The following is a 23,749-nucleotide window of genomic DNA, read 5'->3' on the forward strand; positions in this document are numbered from 1 at the left end:
CTTTATGGAACATAATGAAGATAAAAGGGGTTTTTTCCCCCTTCTTCCAGTTACCATTCATCTTTGGTTTCTCTGGGAGGTTTTTTGCTCCGCTGCGCTTCAAACCACACTGACCGGAATTTTAGGTCTCTGCCTTTTTCGCTTTTCTTCCAAATGAGATTAGCCTAGCGGCCGTAAGTTCGGCCTCTTGTTCAGGGAGTACTCTATTGGCAACTCCCCGGGCTCGGCTTCGGCCTCAGCGGTCGTTTCTTCCAGAGGGGAGGTCCATTTTTCATATAAATCTGACACTAGTGGTTTTCAATCCTCTCTGAATGTTGTCAGGGCTCGTCAACTCTCTCTACAGAGGTCTCAGGCTATTCGATGAAGTGTTTTTTCTTCTTTGCTCTGGATGATGCTCCCGTACTAAATAGCCGGGGCCCCAGCATATGCTGGACAGTTGGATACATCTGATCATCAGACAGTCTTCTTGGCGGTTACTAGGGAACCTCCGTTTTCCATTTCAGCGCGCTTTACGCGCATTGTAAGACTTTCGTGGGCAGCCGCCCGCGGGGTCTCCATGAATATTTTGTCGGGCGGCTACTTGGTCAAACCGACATTCGTTTTGTCAAATTCTACAAGTTTGACACTTTTACGGCCTCTGCATCACTGTTTGGCCGAGCAGTTTTTACAGGACTCTCAGCGCTTTCCCACCCGTTTTTTGGGAGCTCTGGGACGTCCCCATTGTAACTACACTCCAGTGGCCCCTAGTGGATGAAGGAGAAATCAGGATTTTGGTACTTACCGATAAATCCCTTTCTCCGATTCCACAGGGGCCACTGGACGCCCGCCCAGCGCTGTTTCTCCTGATTTTTGTTTGATTAACGATTGCAGATCACCATATGACTGCTTGTTGGGTTCAGGCTAGCCTGGTTTTTTGTCAGGTTCTGTTCCAGGTTTAGTTTGTGTTCGCCTGGTTTACAGGGCGTCGTTAACCTCCTCTACCTTACGGTTTGTTTATTACAGCTCTCCTCGGGCACAGTTTAACGTAGACTGGCTTGGAGGGGAGATAGTAGGGGAGGAGCTAGCCACAGTGTGAGAATTTTTAAAGTGCCAGCTACCAATACCACCTACTATCTCCCCATTGTAACTACACTCCAGTGGCCCCTGTGGAATCGGAGAAAGGGATTTATCGGTAAGTACCAAAATCCTGATTTCTCAGCAGACATTATCCAGTTGGGTAATAATAATGACTACAAGTCAGGCTTACTTTAAGGCTAAGTTACAATCGCCTACGTCAGTAATAGCTCATCCCACAGGTTCTGTGGGAATGTCAGACCCAGTGGGTCGGGGAGCGTCTAAAACGCGGCTATATAGCCTTCATGTGCACCACGTTTGTGCACGTTTACACGTTATAAATGGTGGCGCCATCGGCATCTAGCTTTGGGCTGCCTACTGTTACAAGTATCAAACAGCTCTCCCGCCCACGAGGGAAGCTTTGGTACGTCCCAAGAGTACTCCAGTGACCCCTAGTGGATGATAAAGAAAATAGGATTTTGGTACTTACCAGGTAAATCCTTTTCTTTGAATCCATAGGGGGCACTGGACGCCCACCCAGAGCAGTTTTACCTGGGTTGTTTTAAGCTCAAGGGAGCTTAGGGTAACAAGTTTTACTTGATTGATATTAAGCTCAGAGGAGCTTATGGTATCACATTTTCACCGATTGGTTCAAATTATAAAGTTCTATCGGTTATGGTGTCAACTGTTTAGTTGACAGTAAGGTTATGGGTCAACATTGTTGTTGTCCGTTATGTTATAGGAATTCTCCATTGTCAACCTCTCTATATCGTTCCTGTTCGCTCAGTAAAAAACACTGAGAGAGTACACTGAGGTACTTGGGGATATGGAGGGGGGGGAGAGTCCTAAATTTAAATATTCAGTGCCTTTGTTCGGCTACGCCCGTCCATATCCCAAGAGTACTCCAGTGCCCCTATGGATTCAAAGAAAAGGATTTACCTGGTAAGTACCAAAATCCTATTTTTAATTTAGAAGGGCAAAATGATGTACATACTGTAATATGTATGTAGGTGTCTTAAACTGGCAGCACATTGTATCTTATAAACCATCCTGGGACACCTTCGCTTCAATCTGACAGCACATTTTAAGTTTAAATGTGCCGTCAGATTGAAGCGAAGGTGTCCCAGAATGGTTTATATATCATTAATGTGCTGCCAGTTTATTTCTGAAGTCTCAATAGGGTTATTAAACTATATAAACCCTATTGATACACTTCAGAATGAAACTGGCAGCACGTGTTGCTATATAAACCCTATTGATACACTTCAGAATGAAACTGGCAGCACGTGTTGCTATATAAACCTGATTGATACACTTCCGAATGAAACTGGCAGCACGTGTTGCTATACAGGTTGAGTATCCCTTATCCAAAATTAAAAATCACACATTTTTCGTTCCCCTATTGAAATAATGACACATTGACATTTATATTATAGAATATATCTATGTAATATATCTATATATACACATAATATATAATATATATGTTATCTCAGTAGGGGGCCCAAAAATGTGGGATTTTTCATTTTGGATAAGGGATACTCAACCTGTATAAACCTGATTGATACACTTCCGAATGAAACTGGCAGCACGTGTTGCTATATAAACCTGATTGATACACTTCCGAATGAAACTGGCAGCACATCGTATTTTAAATGTGCTGTCAGATTGAAGCGAAGGTCTCCCAGGTTGGTTTATATAACATTCATGTGCTGCCAGTGTATTTCTGAAGTCTCAATCAAGTTTATATAGTTCATTAAACTATAAGATTAGTTGAGTGCTGCCAGATTACAATTAAAGGGGCACCAGGCGACCTATATACAGTAGGATAAATAGCTGTGTGACAGCACTAGTCTTGTGTCAATTCAACTTACTAAGGGCTGATTCTGCGGGAGTGATCGCACTGCCCCCCCTCACATACTGCGGAGCTGGATGAAAATGGCCGCCACACTGATCCTCCCCGACGTCCCCTTTTCTTTATCATCCACTAGGGGTCACTGGAGTACTCTTGGGATATGGACGGGCGTAGCCGAACAAGGGCACTGAATATTTAAATTTAGGACCCTCCCCCCCCTCCATATCCCCGAGTACCTCAGTGTACGACCTCAGTGTTTTTTCGGTGCTCACAGCACGAACAAGGCTTGTGGTATATCCACACTTGGATTTTTATTTTTAAATTTTTACTTTTTATTTTTACACTTGGCACATCCCTTCCCAGTTTCTGGAAAAACATGGGTCCGGGATAGTGCCGCTGCATGGGCAGCGAATGGCGTGTCGGTCCTCACAAAGAGCACCCTCACAGCCACAGGCGCTACAAGGCAGCGCATGGCGTGTCGGTCCTCACAAAGAGCACCCTCACAGCCACAGGCAGACTGTCTCCTACTGCAACTGGACGGAGATTACAAGCCCGTCACAGCCAGGAGGAGAGCTGAAAACTGGACGGTGCTTACAGTAAGAAGCCCCGTCACAGCCAGGATGGAAGCCCCGTCACAATCTGGACGGAGCTTACAGAAGTACGACACTACAAGGTATGGTGAGGGGGTCAGGGCGGTCAGCTCACGCTGCCGCCCTGCTGTGTGAGTGTTAACTGTACAGGGAGCTGGCCGCCGCTGAGCACGCCGCTGACGGGTCCCGCTGAAGCAATGAAGTTCCACCTGATAGTGGTTAGAATGAGAAAGGTTCTCCTTACATTATACGCGCAGAGCGGCCGCACGTCACTCAGACGCCGGCCGCTCTCACTGCTCTGAGGGCCCGCCACCACTACGCAGCGCCGACTCCTTGGCTGAACTAAGCAGAGCGGCCGCACGTCACTCAGACGCCGGCCGCTCTCACTGCTCTGATGCGGCACCGCTATGCCGCACTCTCCGGGCGCTCTCACTGCTCTGATGCGGCACCGCTATGCCGCACTCTCCGGGCGCTCATCTAAACAGAGCGGCCGCACGTCACTCAGACGCCGGCCGCTCTCACTGCTCGGATGGCCCGGCACGCCGCCGACACTCTCCTGTGTACTAAAGAGCGGCCGCACGTCACTCAAGGACGCCGGCCACTCTCCCAGTGAAACACCGCAGACACAGGGAGACTGTGTACTGCTGAAAGAAGGAGCTTCCGGTCGGCTCCCCGGCGCTAGATACAGGCTCTCCTGCTCTCCCTGCACCCGATCCCCGTACGCTGCAGGTAACATGGGGATGCAGGGGGGGGGGGGGGGGAGGGGGAATAATACCCATAGCAGCAGCAAAGGCTGCATGGGTTCAAGCAGCGCAGCACTTTAAACAATGTACACTGTGTACTGTGATATACAGCACGTTTTATATATATATAATATATAATAAAGCTTTTGCTGGCATAACTGTCTATAATATCAGTATGAACTGATTATATGTGTAAACACTTTGTATATATATATAATATATATATGAGGCTTTGGCTGGCAATAGGTTATCAGTGGCATAACCTATTGCACGTTTAACCAAGTTTTCTGTTATTTTTGGTTAAGGTTGCAAAATAAATACACTGCAGGCAGTGCTCATATTATTTGACTAAATGCATATATTTTACTGTATCCTACAACTGGGTTATAACTGTATATAAGCATAGTAACTGTATAATAGGCTATTAAGCCTATATATATTAAAACTGCAGCAGGTAAACTGTACTGTGATTTTCTGTGAAAGCATGGCATGACGGCCATTTTAATCATTGCTGGTTTTCCAGTTATAATTCTAGACCATACACCTCTAATCCACAAGGAGGCGCAGGGGTGTTAGTGGGAATTTTTACTTCAGGATAATTCTAGAACATTCCTGCCCTACATCGTTAAGCCACCAGAAGGCGCAGGGGTGTTAGTAGGAATTTGGTTCGGGTTTCATGCCCATGTGAACTGCTTTTCACATAAAGAACAATTTAGTTTCCTAATAAATATGCTGTTCAGCAATATATATATAGAGATATATGCCATATAATAATGTTATTAAGGCGTGCAAGTGTCTGTCTGTTGCCTATTATGATGTCTGTCTACATAGCAAATAAGGCTCTAGTGCAGACTAAAAATGTTAACATTGGCAATTCAAATTAAAACAGCGGTAATCGGAGTCTCAGAATAACTCCGCCAGCGCTAACAAAAGACAGTCTTTCCAAAGTGACAATTTTCCTTTGGGTACCAGAGTGTTTATTTCACTAGTCTTATAATTTAATGCACGATTCTATGTCAAATCTCACACCGATAACTACAAGTGAGAAGTGTACATTAGTCCAGCATTCAGATAGTGCGGGGTTTTGGAAAACATTATAAAAACCACAGATACATTTGGGTCACTAGAATCTATGTATGGAACCATGCCGATCACTGTTAAAAGAAGCTGCAAAGTATATCTGTAAAGCTTCTGCTAACGCCGGTTATTTTCATTGTCGCTAGTTAAGTGCGACAAGACCAGAGCTTGTTTGCTCCTAAATTTGATATATGTGTAACGCCATTTTATCCCTTTAGGATATTCTGCCATTAGCGCATACAATACTTGTAACGGCGTTTTATTCCTTTATAAGAAACAGTCACGCCTTGTAACGACAGGACGTTACAGTCAGCAAGCCAGTGGTTTAATGACCTCTTTTACAATTGTGGAAGCGCGTCTTTACATGTTACATTTGCGAGGTTTCAGGACTTCAACTCATACATGTCTCAGCTATTTACAGCTTAAAGTACAAAACTGCCTCTGTCGAACGGTTTGGCAGGTTGTCATTTAGTCTTTGCTGGTTTATAAACCAGGCAGTAGTACGCCAACAGAGTCAGAGTTATTTATTCACCTCTGTTTTAGCAAGACCAAACAGCTCTGTCGCAATATCAAAAGTCATTTACTACAGTAGAAAATGGATTTTCTGCGGTTAGTATTTGCTTATTGGAGCCACAAAATTTGCATAATTGCATTTGATCTTGACAATGCGTATTTACCCAGTCCGGTATGTTCATCACAGGTTCTAGCGTTTGCAAATCGCCACAACCATTAACCATTTCATATCTACCGTTGCTTATCGCTTTGGGTATTTACCAAAGTGATGTTGGGATGATAGCTCATCTCACATAAGAACTCTGTCTCAACAAAGTTCCTCTAACTTGCGCTACTAAGGTATACTGCGGTAGCAGATCAAGTTCGAAAACAATCGCATCTAATTCCGTCTAAACGATGTCAATGCCTAGGTAAGATGATAAATACGGTAAATCAAAGACTTTTACCTACTACACCAGCAATAACAAATGTACGTCTAGTAATTAGTGCAAAACACGCACACTAGCGGTACATTGGTGTATTCACCTATTCAGAATAAAGATGTGTTTTCAATTTAGTTCACCACCCTTCACTCGCGTTTCCCACAGAGGGAAAAGGGTGCATATACTCTGGACGACAGTCGCAGAGGGTCAGGATTTGTAGTTAAAATCAGCGACAAAGGTTCTAAAACACGACAGATTGCTGTCGATAAAGGTCCTAGAACTCTGTGCATTTTACAATGCAATACATGATTCGCTTTCAGTCTGACCAGGTATATACTCTATTTTCTCTTCAGAACGAATAAATCTTTCGCCTTTTACTAAAGATTTCTGTGGAGAGGAACAACCATGAGTTTCAGGTAAATGTTTGATGCCTGGCTCACGCTGGCCTTAAGCAGTCAAACAAGGCAACGGCAGTTGCATACACAACAACCAGTGAGAACCAAGAAGCCGCATGGCAATGCGGCAGGTAACTCAAATCCTCAATGGCTCAGAACACCATTATGTGAAAATGTCAAGAGATCATTACGTGAGTGGACATCTGTTAGACAGAGGATCTCACCCGTCAGAATTTGGATCCTGAAAACTGGACATTAAATCCAGAGGTGTTTCATAGGTGAGTCCACAGAAGGGGGTTACCCTCAAGTATACATGATGGCATCTCGCCACAATTACAAAAGCTCAGTATGTGTACAAAACAGATCACAAGGGCAGTGGCGGTGGAGTCTCTCACATTCATGTGGTCATTCATCATCGTGTATCTGGCTCCACCAGTTTCCGCTGCTCTCTCTGTTGTCAAAACGGCTCATAAGACAGTTGTCACAGTCATACTGGTGGTAGCTCATGGGTTTCGGAGAAGTTTGCTTCTCGAATTTTCAAGGAATACTTGCACACGATCTTGGCCCGCTCATAATACGTCCAACCTGTTACATCAGGGAACGTTAGTTTACCCATAGTTACCTATGTACCTATTATCTAGGTACCGCAGCTGCGGTTGACGGGGTGAGGGTGCAGACCGCCCTCTTAAGAAATTGAGCATTACAGTATCGGTTATACTAACCATGTTACGAAATAGTAAGCCGTTTAAGGCAGCTCATTTTTACAAAATTTCGTGTGCTTACATAGGTTGTAAACCTCAGAAGTTTCCAACATCATCCTTCAAGTAACCCGTATTCTGTTAAACGGGGTGGGATGGAAAACTGCGTTGATCTGCACGAAGAGTGCAGGTATCTGTGTGGTAAACTTATTTCTTTATCATCCACTAGGGGTCACTGGAGTACTCTTGGGATATGGACGGGCGTAGCCGAACAAAGGCACTGAATATTCAAATTTAGGACTCTCCCCCCCCTCCATATCCCCGAGTACCTCAGTGTACGACCTCAGTGTTTTTTCGGTGCTCACAGCACGAACATCAAGGCTTGTGGGAAGAGCCCACATTTGAGATTTTATTTTTCTTTTTATTTTACACTTCCCTTCCCCAGTTTCTTGAAAAACAGGGGTCCGGGATGGTGCCGCTGCAAGGCAGCGTATGGCGTGTCGGTCCTCACAAAGAGCACCCTCACAGCCACAGGCGCTGCAAGGCAGCGCATGGCGTGTCGGTCCTCACAAAGAGCACCCTCACAGCCACAGGCAGCTGTCTCCTGCAGGCTGCACGGAGCTTACAGAAGAAGCTCCGTCACAGCCAGGATAGCACAGCCAAGATGATGATCTGAAAGCTGGACAGAGCTTAGAAGTCCGTCACAGCCAGCATCAGAAGCCCGTCTCAAGCTGGACGGAGCTTGCAGCACAAGGTATGGTGGGGTCAGGGCGGTCAGCTCACGCTGCCGCCCTGCAGTGTGGGGAAAGTGTTTATTTTTTCTGTTGCCCACAGCTGATTACAGCCGCCGCTCATGCCCCGCTGAATTATCTCCCTGCACCCGTTCCAAGCAGCAGAGCGGCCGCACGTCAATCACAGACGCCGGCCGCTCTCCCAGCGAGGACACAGCTCCGAGCGGCCGCACGTCAATCACAGACGGCGGCCGCTCTCCCATCGCTAAGCTGGACACTGCAGTATAGCTAGGGGGTGGTAACTGAGATTACACAGCTCCGAGCGGCCGCACGTCAATCAGACGCCGGCCGCTCTCCCAACGCTGGTACCCGGCCACCGCTGTACAAAGCGCCGCCCGAGCCAGCTACTCTGCAGAGAGCCAGCGACGCCGCTCATATCCGGCGCCCCACGATCTTCCGGCCGGCTCCCGCTGTCCGCTATACAGCCAGCCGCGGACAGACAGGCTGCTGCCGCTGGCCTCCTACATCCGTCCCCCGCTGCTATCCGGCTCCCCGGCACCCCTCTGCTAGCTATTGCGGTGTAAGAGGGGACAGCACTACGGCTGAACAGGGGGAAATCGCGGGACACAAGGGGCTGATACGCTCTCCCTGCACCCGCTCCAATCCGCTGCAGGTAACATAGGATAGAAGTTACCTCACAAGCAGCGCAGCTGCAGGGGGGGTGAGGGGGGAGTAAATGCCCATAGCAGCAGAGGCAGCATGGGTTAACAAAAAGGCTGTTCAGTTTATTAAGCAGTGAATGGGTTAAGGCTGCAATATAATATATACACTGCAGGCTGGATTTAGAGTAACTGGAAGTTAACTAAGTGTATGGGTTTACTGTATAATAGACCTGTAATAACATATACGCTATTAAGCATATATTACCTGTATAAAAGGCTATTAAGCCTATATTAACACTGCCTGTACTGTGATTTTCAGTGAAAGCATAAGGGCCATTTTTAATCATTGCTGTTTTTCCAGCTTATAATTCCTGAACATTCCGGCCATACACCTTTACTCCACAAGGAGGCGCAGGGGTGTTAGTGGGAATTTTTAGTTCAGGATGATTCTAGAACATTCCTGCCCTACATCTTTAAGCCACCAGAAGGCGCAGGGGTGTTAGTAGGAATTTGGTTCGGGTTTCATGCCCATGTGAACTGCTTTTCACATAAAGAACACTTTAGTTTCCTAATAAATATGCTGTTCAGCAATAACATATATATATTGATATATATGCCATATAATAACTTTATTAAGTCGTGCAAGTGTCTGTTTGTTGCCTATTATGATGTCTGTCTACATAGCGAATAAGGCTCTAGTGCAGACTAAAATTGTTAACATTGGCAATTCAAATTAAAACAGCGGTAATTGGAGTCTCGGAATGACTCCGCCAGCGTTAACAAAAGACAGTCTTTCCAAAGGGCCAATTTTCCTTTGGGTACCAGAGTGTTTATTTCACTGGTCTTATAATTTAATGCACGATTCTATGTCAAATCTCACACCGATAACTACAAGTGAGAAGGGTACATTAGTCCAGCACGCAGATAGTGCGGGGTTTTGGACAACCATACATAATCGTTTCCAAAAGGACGCGATCCGCCATTGGTATATGTGTTTCTGTCAAACATTATAAAAACCACAGATACATGTGGGTCACTAGAATCTATGTATGAAACCATGCCGATCACGGTTAAAATAAGCTGCAGAGCATATCTGTAAAGCTTCTGCTAACGCCGGTTATTTTCATGGTCGCTAGTTAAGCGCGACAATGCCAGAGCTTGTTTGCTCATACATTTGATCTACTTGTAACGGCATTTTATCCCTTTATAAGAAACAGTCACGCTGACGTTGACGACATGACGTTACAGTCAGCAAGCCAGTGGTTTGATGACCTCTTTTACAATTGGGGAAGCGTGTCTTTACATGTTACATTTGCGAGGTTTCAGGACTTCAACTCATACATGTCTCAGCTATTTACAGCTTAAAGTACAAAACTGTCTCTGTCGAACGGTTGGCAGGTTGTCATTTAGTCTTTGCTGGTTTATAAACCAGGCAGTAGTACGCCAACAGAGTCAAAGTTACTTATTCCCTTCTGTTTGAGCAAAACCAAACAGCTCTGTCGCAATATCAGTCAGCAAGTCATTTACTACAGTTAGAAAATGGATTTTCTGCGGTTAGTATTTGCTTATTGGAGCCACAAAATTTGCATAATTGCATTTGATCTTCACAATGCGTATTTACCCAGTCCGGTTTGTTCATCACAGGTTCTAGCGTTTGCAAATCGCCACAACCATTAACCATTTCATGTCTACCGTTGCTTATCGCTTTGGGTATTTACCAAAGTGATGTTGGGATGATAGCTCATCTCACATAAGAACTCTGTCTCAACAAAGTTCCTCTAACTTGCGCTACTAAGGTATACTGCGGTAGCAGATCAAGTTCGAAAACAATCGCATCTAATTCCGTCTAAACGATGTCAATTCCTAGGTAAGATTATAAATACGGTAAATCAAAGACTTTTACCTACTACACCAGCAAGAACAAATGTACATCTAGTAATTAGTGCAAAACACGCACACTAGCGGTACATTGGTGTATTCACCTATTAAGAATAAAGATGTGTTTTCAATTTAGTTCGCCACCCTTCACTCGCGTTTCCCACAGAGGAACAAGGGTGCATATACTCTGGACTACAGTCGCAGAGGGTCAGGATTTGTAGTTAAAATCAGCGACAAAGGTTCTAAAACACGACAGATTGCGGTCGATAAATGTCCTAGAACTCTGTGCATTTTACAATGCAATACATGATTCGCTTTCAGTCTGACCAGGGATATACTCTGGTTTCTCTTCAGAACGAATAAATCTTTCGCCTTTTACTAAAGATTTCCGTGGAGGGGAACAACCGTGAGTTTCATGTAAATTTTTGATGCCTGCCTCACGCTGGCCTTAAGCAGTCAAACAAGGCAACGGCAGTTGCATACACAACAACCAGTGAGAACCAAGAAGCCGCATGGCAATGCGGCATGAGAACCAAGAAGCCGCATGGCAATGCGGCATGTGACTCAAATCCTCAATGGCTCAGAACACCATTATGTGAAAATGTCAAGAGATCATTCCGTGAGTGGACATCTGTTAGACAGAGGATCTCACCCGTCAGGATTTGGATCCTGAAAACTGGACATTAAATCCACAGGTGTGTCATATGTGAGTCCACAGAAGGGGGTTACCCTCAAGTATACAGGATGGCATCTCGCCACAATTAGAAAAGATCAGTATGGGTACAAAACAGATCACAAGGGCAGTGGCGGTGGAGTCTCTCACATTCGTGTGGTCATTCAGCATCGGGTATCTGGCTCTACCATTTTCCACTGCTCTCTCCGTTGCCAAAACGGATCATAAGACAGTTCGTCACAACATACTGGTGGTATCTCATGGGTTTCGGAGAAGTTTGCTTCTCGAATTTTAAAGGAATACTGGCACACGATCTTGGCCCGCTCATAATAAGTCCAACCTGTTACATCAGGGAACGTTCGTTTACCCATAGTTACCTAGGTACCTATTATCTATGTACCGCAGCTGCGGCTGACGGGGTGAGGGTTCAGACCGCCCTCTTAAGAAATAGAGCATTACAGTATCGGTTATACTAACCATGTTACGAGCTAGTAAGCCGCTTAAGGCAGCTCATTATTACGAAATAGAGCATTACAGTATCGGTTATACCAACCATGTTACGAGCTAGTAAGCCGCTTAAGGCAGCTCATTATTACAAAATTTCGTGTGCTTACATAGGTTGTAAACCTTGGAAGTTTCCAACATCATCCTTCAAGTTACCCGTATTCTGTTAAACGGGGTGGCATGGAAAACTGCGTTAATCTGCACTAAGAGTGCAGGTATCTGTGTGGTAAACTTATTTTCAAAGACGTTTGCCTCTATTTGCGTCTGTACACATCTTTCTACAAGGTGTCATCAAAGTTCAGAGACTATTTATCCCACCTACAGCGCCAGGCGACTTGAGGTTGGGTTCAGTTTTCTTACAGTTTTCATATTTTGAACCCTTTCAACAAATGGGAATTAAGTTTCTCACTTTGGAAAACAATTTTCTTATAGCCTTGGCTTCGGCAAGGGTTTTGTTTTCATATTTGGGTGCCTTGTATTCCAAGCCACCGTATTTGAGTTTTCTCATGACAAAGCAGATCTTCGGACGAATCACGCTTTCGTATTCTTCACATCAATATACCAATAGGGGTTCCTGTGTGGACAGCACATTTTAGAATTCTGACTGTGGTACACGCATTACGCGTTTATATATGTCCCGGACGTCAACAGTACGTGATATGAATACGTTGTTTGTTCTCTATGATACTGCCAACTGGGGTTAGCCAGTTTCTTAGCAGACATTATCCAGTTGGGTAATAATAATGACTACAAGTCAGGTTTACCTTAAGGCTAAGTTACAATCGCCTACGTCAGTAATAGCTCATCCCACAGGTTCTGTGGGAATGTCAGACCCAGTGGGTCGTGGAGTGTCTAAAACGCGGCTATATAGCCTTCATGTGCACCATGTTTGTGCACGTTTACACGTTATAAATGGTGGCGCCATCAGCATCTAGCTTTGGGCTGCCTACTGTTACAAGTATCAAACAGCTCTCCCGCCCACGAGGGAAGCTTTGGTACGTCCCAAGAGTACTCCAGTGACCCCTAGTGGATGATTAAGAAAATAGGATTTTGGTACTTACCAGGTAAATCCTTTTCTTTGAATCCATAGGGGGCACTGGACGCCCACCCAGAGCAGTTTTACCTGGGTTGTTTTAAGCTCAAGGGAGCTTAGGGTAACAAGTTTTACTTGATTGATATTAAGCTCAGAGGAGCTTATGGTAACACATTTTCACCGATTGGTTCAAATTATAGAGTTCTATCGGTTATGGTGTCAACTGTTTAGTTGACAGTAAGGTTATGGGTCAACATTGTGTTGTCCGTTATGTTATAGGTATTCTCCATTGTCAACCTCTCTATCGTTCCTGTTCGCTCAGTAAAAAACACTGAGGTCGTACACTGAGGTACTCGGGGATATGGAGGGGGGGGAGAGTCCTAAATTTGAATATTCAGTGCCTTTGTTCGGCTACGCCCGTCCATATCCCAAGAGTACTCCAGTGCCCCCTATGGATTCAAAGAAAAGGATTTACCTGGTAAGTACCAAAATCCTATTTTATAGGGTCATGTACACAGAGGAGGGCTGGGTTTGCCTCAGCGGGAGAGGCAAACCCAGCCCTCCTCATCTCACCAGCAGCCTACAGTATTACCGAGAGCTGTTGAGCGTATTAGCGCGACAAGCCTGAGGCAACGTACTGGGGAGGCGTGGCAGTGCGGCGGGACGATTTTCAGTGCGGCGCGGCAGTCCTTTAGTAATCAGTAGGGCGGGCACAAACGGGCAGGGCGCATTCTGACACTCAGAAAAGGGGCAGGGCGCAGCGCCCCGCGAAAGAAGGCTAGAGTGAACACTACTAGATACGGGGGGGTGCCGCTACAGAGGGGGGGGGGGCCTGTATACTAGATACGGGGTTGTGCCGCTACAGAGGGGGGTCTGTATACTAGATACGGGGGGGTGTCGCTACAGAGGGGGCTCTGTATACTAGATACGGGGGTGTGCCGCTACAGAGGGGGGGTCTGTATACTAGATACGGGGGTGTGCCGCTACAGAGGGGGGTCTGTATACTAGATACAGGGGTGTGTCGCTACAGAGGGGGGTCTGTCTACTAGATACGGGGGTGTGCCGCTACAGAGGGGGGGGTCTGTATACTAGATACGGGTGTGTGCCGCTACAGGCGGGGGTCAGTATACAAGATACGGGTGTTTGCTGCTATGGACGGGGGTCTGTATACTAGATACGGGTGTGTGCCGCTATGGACGGGGGTCTGTATACTAGATACGGGTGTGTGCTGCTACAGGCAGGGGTCTGTATACTAGATACGGGTGTGTGCCGCTACAGGCGGGGGTCAGTATACTAGATACGGGTGTGTGCTGCTATGGACGGGGGTCTGTATACTAGATACGGGTGTCTGCCGCTACAGGCGGGGGTCTGTATACAAGATACGGGTGTTTGCTGCTATGGACGGGGGTCTGTATACTAGATACGGGTGTGTGCCGCTATGGACGGGGGTCTGTATACTAGATACGGGTGTGTGCTGCTACAGGCAGGGGTCTGTATACTAGATACGGGTGTGTGCCGCTGCAGGCAGGGGCCTGTATACTAGATACGGGTGTGTGCTGCTATGGACGGGGGCCTGTATACTAGATACGGGTGTGTGCCGCTACAGGCGGGGGTCGGTATACGATTATATGGCTCACACTGAGTTACCCAGAGCTCTGTATGTTACTTGCCGTTGTCCTCGTATCTGTGTGATCAGAGTCTTCTCTCCGCTTTGTCTCACAGGTGCTGAATGAGAGCAAGCTGCAGGAAGTAGACAGTATATGGAAGGAATTTGAAACGCCAGAGAAGGCCAATAAAGTGTGAGTTCTGCTGACGAGTGCAAGCTGCCATATAATCCAGTCTTACCAGGTTCCGCATAGGACTGCAGCTGTAAGAGCCAAACAGCGGAATCTGATCCAGTTTACCACCCATGTGCACAGCCGGGGGCCGCGGTGACCCCTGTGCCAAGGCCGGGGGAGGGGGCCGCGGTGACCCCTGTGCCAAGGCCGGGGGAGGGGGCCGCGGTGACCCCTGTGCCAAGGCCGGGGGAGGGGGCCGCGGTGACCCCTGTGCCAAGGCCGGGGGAGGGGGCCGCGGTGACCCCTGTGCCAAGGTTGGGGGAGGGGGCCGCGGTGACCCCTGTGCCAAGGCCGGGGGAGGCGGCACTATTGCACGGTGTTGTCCCATGTCTTCTCAGTTGTGTGGTCAGACTAGAGTAGATGCAGTGTTGCCGATGATGGATCTATAGTTGAAATGAATATCTGTGATTATTCATCAGCTTCGTCACTACCACTGAGGCAACAAGCAGCTGCTGCGCTGTGATGTCACATTGTCGCCCGTTCCCGTTGGCCTGTCTGGCGTATGAGTGCAGCCGGTGTGTAATCACAATACACACTATAACAGATTTTGTTTTTTCCTAGTGTAAAGTTGAAACACTTTGAGAAGTTCCAGGACACGACGGAAGCGCTAGCCGGTAAGTTTGTTGTATGTTATGAGGTCACCGGCTGCCGATGATGGATTATGTTTAAGCTGAAGCAAAATGATTTTGACTGAACATTTCGTCACTACCACTGAGGCGGCCGTTCCTGCGCTGTGAGCGTGTGCAGTGTGACACTAGACGCAGGTTGTGTATTTTCTATTCATGTGAAATCTCGCTTTGTGTCTGCGCAGCGGCCACGGCTCTGGTGGAGGGCAAGATCAGCAAAAACTTGAAGAAAGTCCTAAGAAAAATCGCGGCAAAGGAAGCGCACGAGCAGCTGGCGATTTCAGATGCCAAACTTGGAGGCGTAATCAAGGTATTAATATGGCAGTGTGGTGGTGCAGCTTCATGTGGCGAATGCTCCGTGGTTCTGCTTGGGTCAGGGTGGGCTTGTTCCGCAATTGTTGTCAGACTATTGTCCTTCTCATCCTCAGGAAAAGGCCAACATCAGCTGTGTGCACAGCGCCATGGTGACCGAGCTGATGCGTGGTATCCGGAACCAGATAGACGGCCTCATCACAGGACTGTCATCCCGGGAGATGGCCGCAATGTCACTTGGGTTGGCGCACAGGTGAGTACCCTGGGAATTATTTACAGTCAGTGGCTTCTGCGGAGTATCATCACTAGCACACAGGCAGGGCCAGGTCTTGTGTTACTGTTGCACGCCTGTCCTGTAACAGCGGAAGTTACAAGTATGAAGCTTATTTTGTGCATGGGAAGGTTACAGAAGATGCCGCACTTGAGGTTGCGCTGCAGTATTTGCCGCTACTCGGTGGAGGCGGCGTCTGTAGCTCGCAGTAACCTGGGGTGTGTTGCAATGGTGCGTTTTGTGTTGGGTAACGGTCACAACATGGAGTAGTGTGTGTTGCTTACTGTGGCCATTGTACATTCTTTACAGCCTGTCTCGCTACAAACTGAAGTTCAGCCCCGACAAAGTGGATACAATGATTGTGCAAGCTATATGTAAGTAATCTGTCACTGTCATCATTATGTGACGTTACATGTGGAAGAACAGCTGCTGACTCCTCTTCCCCCCCCACCAGCCCTCCTGGATGACCTGGATAAGGAGCTGAATAATTATATCATGCGGTGCAGAGAGTGGTACGGATGGCATTTCCCTGAGCTGGGCAAAATTATTACTGATAACCTGGCGTTCTGCAAGTGTGTGCGTGCTGTGGGTAAGTGACCGGAGGTGCAGCGCATTGCATTGCTTTTTATGGAGTAGATGTTAGACCCGCGTGCTAACTGCGTATGCTATAAACGTGGAGGAGTTTTGGTAATTAAATGGGCTACCATAACGCAATTTTATCTAGATCCGAATACTTCCCATGTGATAGCTACTAATGTGGGGGCTGTGACTGAGCACCTGGGTAACACCATGCTTCGCTGCAGGGGGGCAGATGTAACATGTGCAGAGTTAGGTGTGGGCTACATGCAGAAGCAGCCAGTAACGGAGCACCTGGGTAACACCATGCTGCACTGCAGGGGGGCAGATGTAACATGTGCAGAGAGTTAGGTGTGAGAGGGTCATGTCCTAGCTGAGTTACATTACAGTGTGAGAATAAAGCTGCCAGCATGTGTGGGCTACATCTAAACGCAGCCGGTATTTATCCTGCATGCACACATGATGTATCCCCCCCGCTTGCATTGCAGCGTGGGTGCACAGTCTCTTCTTTGTTTCTGGTCTATGATGATGATTTCTGTCTAATTGCCTGATCTTTCCATGAGGGCAATATCAGTCACTACCTCATCTGAGACGGGAATTGATGCAGAATAACCTGATGCCTCCTGGTTGTGCTGCTCTTAGTTCTTTTCCAGGGACTCTTTGTAGCTACTAATCCTGGTAGACGCTGTTCTGTTCCCTCCATTTATTCTCTATATCCTCTTCCCATAGGTGACCGAGTAAACTTTGCCACCTTTGATCTTTCGGAGATCCTGCCAGAGGAGGTGGAGGCAGAGGTAAAAGCTGCTGCGGAGATATCAATGGGTACAGAGGTGTCAGAGGAGGACATCATTAACATCCTGCACCTGTGCGACCAGGTGAGTGTCGCCTCTTCCACGCCGATACCCAGGTGCCTTCATGTGGGTTTCATTAGATGCAGCCGGGTTAGGAATGAATGGTAACTCCCCAATGAGTGTGGCATGAAGCTTTTATATACACAGTGACCTAACAATGACAGGCAGACCTTGTGTACATGGTAACGCGGTCAGCTGGTGCGTTCGGAACAAGTAAGCCGTAAGTGTTTGGAACAGTAACGTAGGTGGTTGCTGCTTCCTAGTGCGGTCGGAGGCCTTGGAACGTGTCCTGTGAAGGCGTGCCGGACTCTCTGGGAACACACTGTGACTGATGGAATATATTACTGTAAATGTGTCTTATGCAGAGCTCCTGACAGTGCAGCCCTTAGTGATGTCTCTGCGCGGCTAGCCATTAATAATAATTACTATAATCCTCCCGCAGGACGCCGGGTCAGATTGTAAAGTAGTGAAGTCACTGCGACGCTCGTCCTCTGTCATGCTGACCATTCACTGGTGATGTAATAAATTCTGCTGATTTGTGATAAACCTGAAACGCTGCATTGAATGTTTTACAAAATCTACAGAGAACACTGGTTATCCCGTCCGCTTCAGCTTATCGTAATGTATCAATGCCACAAAGACTTAGCTGTGCGAGTGGCTTTGGACACAACTAATTGTGAATCCGCTGATAATTGGTTCATCTGCACACTGTATTAAGCTGGTGAATGAGGAACCTACATTTATCTTCCAGTATCGATTGTTTTGATTGGTTGCAGGTGATAGAGATCTCGGAGTACAGGACACAACTGTATGATTACCTGAAGAACAGAATGATGGCCATCGCCCCAAACCTCACGATCCTGGTGGGGGAGCTGGTTGGTGCCCGACTCATTGCCCACGCAGGTACGTTTCCACATGCCACGTTGGCTCCATATTATCTGTATACAAAGGGATCAGCGGTGATTTTATTCTGTTGCCTGACTTGCCGTGATGGCAGGTTGTCTACACATGAGAGGGCGCGTTTTTCTATAATGTGCTGGGACATCTGTCTGGAACCTTTTACTTTATGCCTTCAGCCATTAATGTTCTTTCATATACCATTCTCCCTGCCCTCCTGGTATATAGTCGCTTATCCTCTCATTGCTGCTCTTTCCTGATCTTGGGGGCTCGTCCATTACTGATCGAGTCCGTTTTCTCCCAGGCTCCCTTCTGAACCTGGCAAAGCACCCAGCTTCCACTGTGCAGATCTTAGGCGCAGAAAAGGCCTTGTTCAGAGCTCTGAAGACAAAGCGGGACACTCCGAAATATGGTCTGATTTATCATGCTTCCCTGGTTGGACAGACGACCCCCAAAAATAAGGGCAAGGTGAGTCTGCTCCAAAATGTCCATTCTTATGTCTCTGCTCCCTGTATGCAGCCCGTCAGCTGTTATCTGAATGGGTAGCATTGTACCATATGACTGCATCACCGCTGTACAGCACCTGCCACATTATTATGTAGTGTTTTGGGAATTCAATGAATCCGTTCTTCGTATTTAGTGTTTTCGTCCTTATATAATGTCTCCCAATTCCTCTTCTCTCAGATTTCCCGTATGCTGGCTGCTAAGGCGGCCCTCGCTATCAGATATGATGCCTTTGCCGAGGACTCCAGTGCAGAACTGGGAGTGGAGACCAGAGCGAAGCTGGAGGCGCGTCTACGAATCCTGGAGGAGAAAGGGGTACGTACACCGAGCCCCCATAATATCCTACGTGCGTGGTCTGTGATGATGATTCCTTTCTATTGCCTGATATTTCTATGAGGGCAATATCAGTCACTACCTCATCTGAGACGCGCTACATCTACCACAGCGCAGAGTTTAGTGAATACGGCCCATGTCACTGTCACAGGGCTATACAGTGTCTGGCGTTATACAGAGCAGAGTTTAGTGAATACGGCCCATGTCACTGTCACAGGACTATACAGTGTCTGGCACTATACAGAGCAGAGTTTAGTGAATACGGCCCATGTCACTGTCACAGGGCTATACAGTGTCTGGCGTTATACAGAGCAGAGTTTAGTGAATAGGGCCCATGTCACTGTCACAGGGCTATACAGTGTCTGGTGTTATACAGAGCAGAGTTTAGTGAATACGGCCCATGTCACTGTCACAGGGCTATACAGAGCCTGGCGCTATACAGAGCAGAGTTTAGTGAATACGGCCCATGTCACTGTCACAGGGCTATACAGAGCCTGGCGCTATACAGAGCAGAGTTTAGTGAATAGGGCCCATGTCACTGTCACAGGGCTATACAGTGTCTGGTGTTATACAGAGCAGAGTTTAGTGAATACGGCCCATGTCACTGTCACAGGGCTATACAGTGTCTGGCGCTATACAGAGCAGAGTTTAGTGAATAGGGCCCATGTCACTGTCACAGTGCTATACAGTGTCTGGTGTTATACAGAGCAGAGTTTAGGGAATATGGCCCATGTCACTGTCACAGGACTATACAGTGCCTGGCGTTATACAGAGCAGAGTTTAGTGAATATGGCCCATGTCACTGTCACAGGGATATACAGTGTCTGGCGTTATACAGAGCAGAGTTTAGTGAATACGGCCCATGTCACTGTCACAGGGCTATACAGAGCCTGGCGTTATACAGAGCAGAGTTTAGTGAATACGGCCCATGTCACTGTCACAGGGCTATACAGTGTCTGGCGTTATACAGAGCAGAGTTTAGTGAATAGGGCCCATGTCACTGTCACAGGGCTATACAGTGTCTGGCGTTATACAGAGCAGAGTTTAGTGAATACGGCCCATGTCACTGTCACAGGGCTATACAGTGTCTGGCGTTATACAGAGCAGAGTTTAGTGAATAGGGCCCATGTCACTGTCACAGGGCTATACAGTGTCTGGCGTTATACAGAGCAGAGTTTAGTGAATACGGCCCATGTCACTGTCACAGGGCTATACAGTGTCTGGCGTTATACAGAGCAGAGTTTAGTGAATATGGCCCATGTCACTGTCACAGGGTTATACAGTGTCTGGCGTTATACAGAGCAGAGTTTAGTGAATACGGCCCATGTCACTGTCACAGGGCTATACAGTGTCTGGCGCTATACAGAGCAGAGTTTAGTGAATAGGGCCCATGTCACTGTCACAGGGCTATACAGTGTCTGGCGTTATACAGAGCAGAGTTTAGTGAATAGGGCCCATGTCACTGTCACAGGGATATACAGTTTCTGGCGTTATACAGAGCAGAGTTTAGTGAATAGGGCCCATGTCACTGTCACAGGGCTATACAGTGTCTGGCGTTATACAGAGCAGAGTTTAGTGAATAGGGCCCATGTCACTGTCACAGGGATATACAGAGCCTGGCGTTATACAGAGCAGAGTTTAGTGAATAGGGCCCATGTCACTGTCACAGGGCTATACAGTGCCTGGCGTTATACAGAGCAGAGTTTAGTGAATACGGCCCATGTCACTGTCACAGGGCTATACAGTGCCTGGCGTTATACAGAGCAGAGTTTAGTGAATACGGCCCATGTCACTGTCACAGGACTATACAGTGTCTGGCGTTATACAGAGCAGAGTTTAGTGAATACGGCCCATGTCACTGTCACAGGGTTATACAGTGTCTGGTGTTATACAGAGCAGAGTTTAGTGAATAGGACCCATGTCACTGTCACAGGGCTATACAGTGTCTGGCGTTATACAGAGCAGAGTTTAGTGAATAGGGCCCATGTCACTGTCACAGGGCTATACAGTGTCTGGTGTTATACAGAGCAGAGTTTAGTGAATACGGCCCATGTCACCGTCCCAGGGATATACAGAGCCTGGCGCTATAAGCAGAAACCTGCTCTTGTGCTGAACGCTTTTTCCTCTACCTAGATAAAGAGAATTAGCGGCACTGGGAAAGCACTCGCCAGAGCAGACAAATATCAGCATAAAAGGTAATTTCTGTCTCTTTCTAGATAAAATGTCTCTAAATTGTACATTTTTATTTTCCGGTTAAATTTGCAGATAATCTCTTGCATTGCACAGATTAAAAAATAAAATAAAAATGTTACTCCGCAGAACGGTCAGTGCGGTGAATGTTAAATTCAGCTTCTACCTACCCATCTTCTCTGACATTGTCACATCTATTGTTGCAAACGGTTGAGGTTTAAATACTTATATTGTGTTTTATTTGTAATGTATGGCTCGGCGCCTCCTTTCCCCGCTGGTTATGCTTTTGGCTCCGCCCCCGGCGGTTACGGCGATGCTCTGTAGTAATGCAGTCTTATACTTTCTCTGCTGTCAGTGAGGTCAGAACTTATGACCCATCCGGAGATTCCACGCTGCCGGCTGTTCCCAAAAAGCGGAAGTTTGAAGAAGTGGAACAGGAGGAAGAGAAGCCGCCTGAGGTCATAGTAAAAAAAGCTAAAAAGCACAAGATAACAGAGTTGGTAGAAGTAAAAGGTAAGTGCTCCAGTATAGAGCAGGCACTGGTGACATGTAATGGGTACAGCTAGCGGCAGTATGTGTTACATGGGTGCAATGGTCCTGTTAGTATTGCCTAATGTCACAGTGTAAGTATAGACCCATGTCCTTGTTCCCATTCTCTCTCCATCTCGTCAGTCTGCAATGTCACCTTCATCTACCTCTCCTCCCCCCAATCCTTCCTGCATGTAGGACTCTGCTTATTATCTACCCCCTTTCCTGGGGTGCTTCCTCCCCATGTCACAATCCTTTCCCTCGGGTGTGCTCTATGGGGGGGTCCTGCTCACCCCACATTCATTCTATCTCGAAATCATGTCACCTGCACATTATCTCCGGGATCAGATCCTTCCTGATAGCAAGTATCGTACTTGTGCCCTTGTTCTCTCCTGCCTGGACTACTGTAACCTCTAACTGTCTTGTCTTCATCTCCCCCTCTGACTCTCCTTCCCTACAGAATACAGTAGAAGATCCTCACCCTAACATTCAGTCATCACTACTCCCATCTCCTGCATATCTGAGCTCCTCTGAGTCCACACTCCCTCTCACCCTCTACATCGCTCCTCTCAGTCCACACTCCCTCTCACCCTCTACATCGCTCCTCTCAGTCCATACTCCCTCTCACCCTCTACATCGCTCCTCTCAGTCCACACTCCCTCTCACCCTCTATCGCTCATCTGAGTCCACACTCCCTCTCACCCTCTACATCGCTCCTCTCAGTCCACACTCCCTCTTGCCCTGTACATCGCTCCTCTCAGTCCACACTCCCTCTCACCCTCTATATCGCTCATCTGAGTCCACACTCCCCTCTCACCCTCTACATCGCTCCTCTCAGTCCACACTCCCTCTCACCCTCTACATCGCTCCTCTCAGTCCATACTCCCTCTCACCCTCTACATCGCTCCTCTCAGTCCACACTCCCTCTCACCTTCTACATCGCTCATCTCAGTCCACACTCCCTCTCACCCTCTACATCGCTCCTCTCAGTCCATACTCCCTCTCACCCTCTACATCGCTCCTCTCAGTCCACACTCCCTCTCACCCTCTATCGCTCATCTGAGTCCACACTCCCTCTCACCCTCTACATCGCTCCTCTCAGTCCACACTCCCTCTTGCCCTGTACATCGCTCCTCTCAGTCCACACTCCCTCTCACCCTCTATATCGCTCATCTGAGTCCACACTCCCCTCTCACCCTCTACATCGCTCCTCTCAGTCCACACTCCCTCTCACCCTCTACATCGCTCCTCTCAGTCCATACTCCCTCTCACCCTCTACATCGCTCCTCTCAGTCCACACTCCCTCTCACCTTCTACATCGCTCATCTCAGTCCACACTCCCTCTCACCCTCTACATCACTCCTCTCAGTCCACACTCCCTCTCGCCCTGTACATCGCTCCTCTCAGTCCACACTCCCTCTCACCCTCTATATCGCTCATCTGAGTCCACACTCCCTCTCACCCTCTACATCGCTCCTCTCAGTCCACACTCCCTCTCACCCTCTACATCGCTCCTCTCAGTCCATACTCCCTCTCACCCTCTACATCGCTCCTCTCAGTCCACACTCCCTCTCACCTTCTACATCGCTCATCTCAGTCCACACTCCCTCTCACCCTCTACATCGCTCCTCTCAGTCCACACTCCCTCTCACCCTCTATATCGCTCATCTGAGTCCACACTCCCTCTCACCCTCTACATCGCTCCTCTCAGTCCACACTCCCTCTCGCCCTGTACATCGCTCCTCTCAGTCCACACTCCCTCTCACCCTCTATATCGCTCATCTGAGTCCACACTCCCTCTCACCCTCTACATCGCTCCTCTCAGTCCACACTCCCTCTCACCCTCTACATCGCTCCTCTCAGTCCATACTCCCTCTCACCCTCTACATCGCTCCTCTCAGTCCACACTCCCTCTCACCTTCTACATCGCTCATCTCAGTCCACACTCCCTCTCACCCTCTACATCGCTCCTCTCAGTCCACACTCCCTCACCCTC

At 47.6% G+C, this 23,749-nt stretch overlaps 1 protein-coding gene and 4 non-coding genes across 5 annotated transcripts in view; all 5 read left to right on the forward strand.

The window, feature by feature from the left end:
- The window catches only part of NOP58 (NOP58 ribonucleoprotein), a 49,058-nt gene that overhangs the window by 21,001 nt on the left and 4,308 nt on the right, over positions 1–23,749 (forward strand). The window contains exons 2-13 of the mRNA XM_063932591.1: positions 14,550–14,626; positions 15,227–15,279; positions 15,477–15,601; positions 15,720–15,856; positions 16,184–16,248; positions 16,329–16,463; positions 17,180–17,325; positions 18,078–18,204; positions 18,503–18,666; positions 18,883–19,017; positions 21,169–21,230; positions 21,581–21,738. Of these exons, the coding sequence (XP_063788661.1) occupies positions 14,550–14,626; positions 15,227–15,279; positions 15,477–15,601; positions 15,720–15,856; positions 16,184–16,248; positions 16,329–16,463; positions 17,180–17,325; positions 18,078–18,204; positions 18,503–18,666; positions 18,883–19,017; positions 21,169–21,230; positions 21,581–21,738 (1,384 nt within the window). The remainder of the gene's footprint in view (positions 1–14,549; positions 14,627–15,226; positions 15,280–15,476; positions 15,602–15,719; positions 15,857–16,183; positions 16,249–16,328; positions 16,464–17,179; positions 17,326–18,077; positions 18,205–18,502; positions 18,667–18,882; positions 19,018–21,168; positions 21,231–21,580; positions 21,739–23,749) is intronic.
- Positions 6,587–6,701, forward strand: LOC134946876 (U5 spliceosomal RNA). Its single transcript, XR_010182452.1, has one exon. It is a non-coding gene; the product is annotated as a U5 spliceosomal RNA (small nuclear RNA).
- Positions 10,952–11,065, forward strand: LOC134946830 (U5 spliceosomal RNA). The gene has a single exon (XR_010182415.1). It is a non-coding gene; the product is annotated as a U5 spliceosomal RNA (small nuclear RNA).
- LOC134946970 (small nucleolar RNA SNORD70) lies at positions 15,027–15,113 on the forward strand. Its single transcript, XR_010182507.1, has one exon. It is a non-coding gene; the product is annotated as a small nucleolar RNA SNORD70 (small nucleolar RNA).
- Positions 15,304–15,392, forward strand: LOC134946971 (small nucleolar RNA SNORD70). The gene has a single exon (XR_010182508.1). It is a non-coding gene; the product is annotated as a small nucleolar RNA SNORD70 (small nucleolar RNA).

Source organism: Pseudophryne corroboree, chromosome 7 (assembly GCF_028390025.1).
Source record: "Pseudophryne corroboree isolate aPseCor3 chromosome 7, aPseCor3.hap2, whole genome shotgun sequence".
NCBI classification, from domain to species: domain Eukaryota; kingdom Metazoa; phylum Chordata; class Amphibia; order Anura; family Myobatrachidae; genus Pseudophryne; species Pseudophryne corroboree.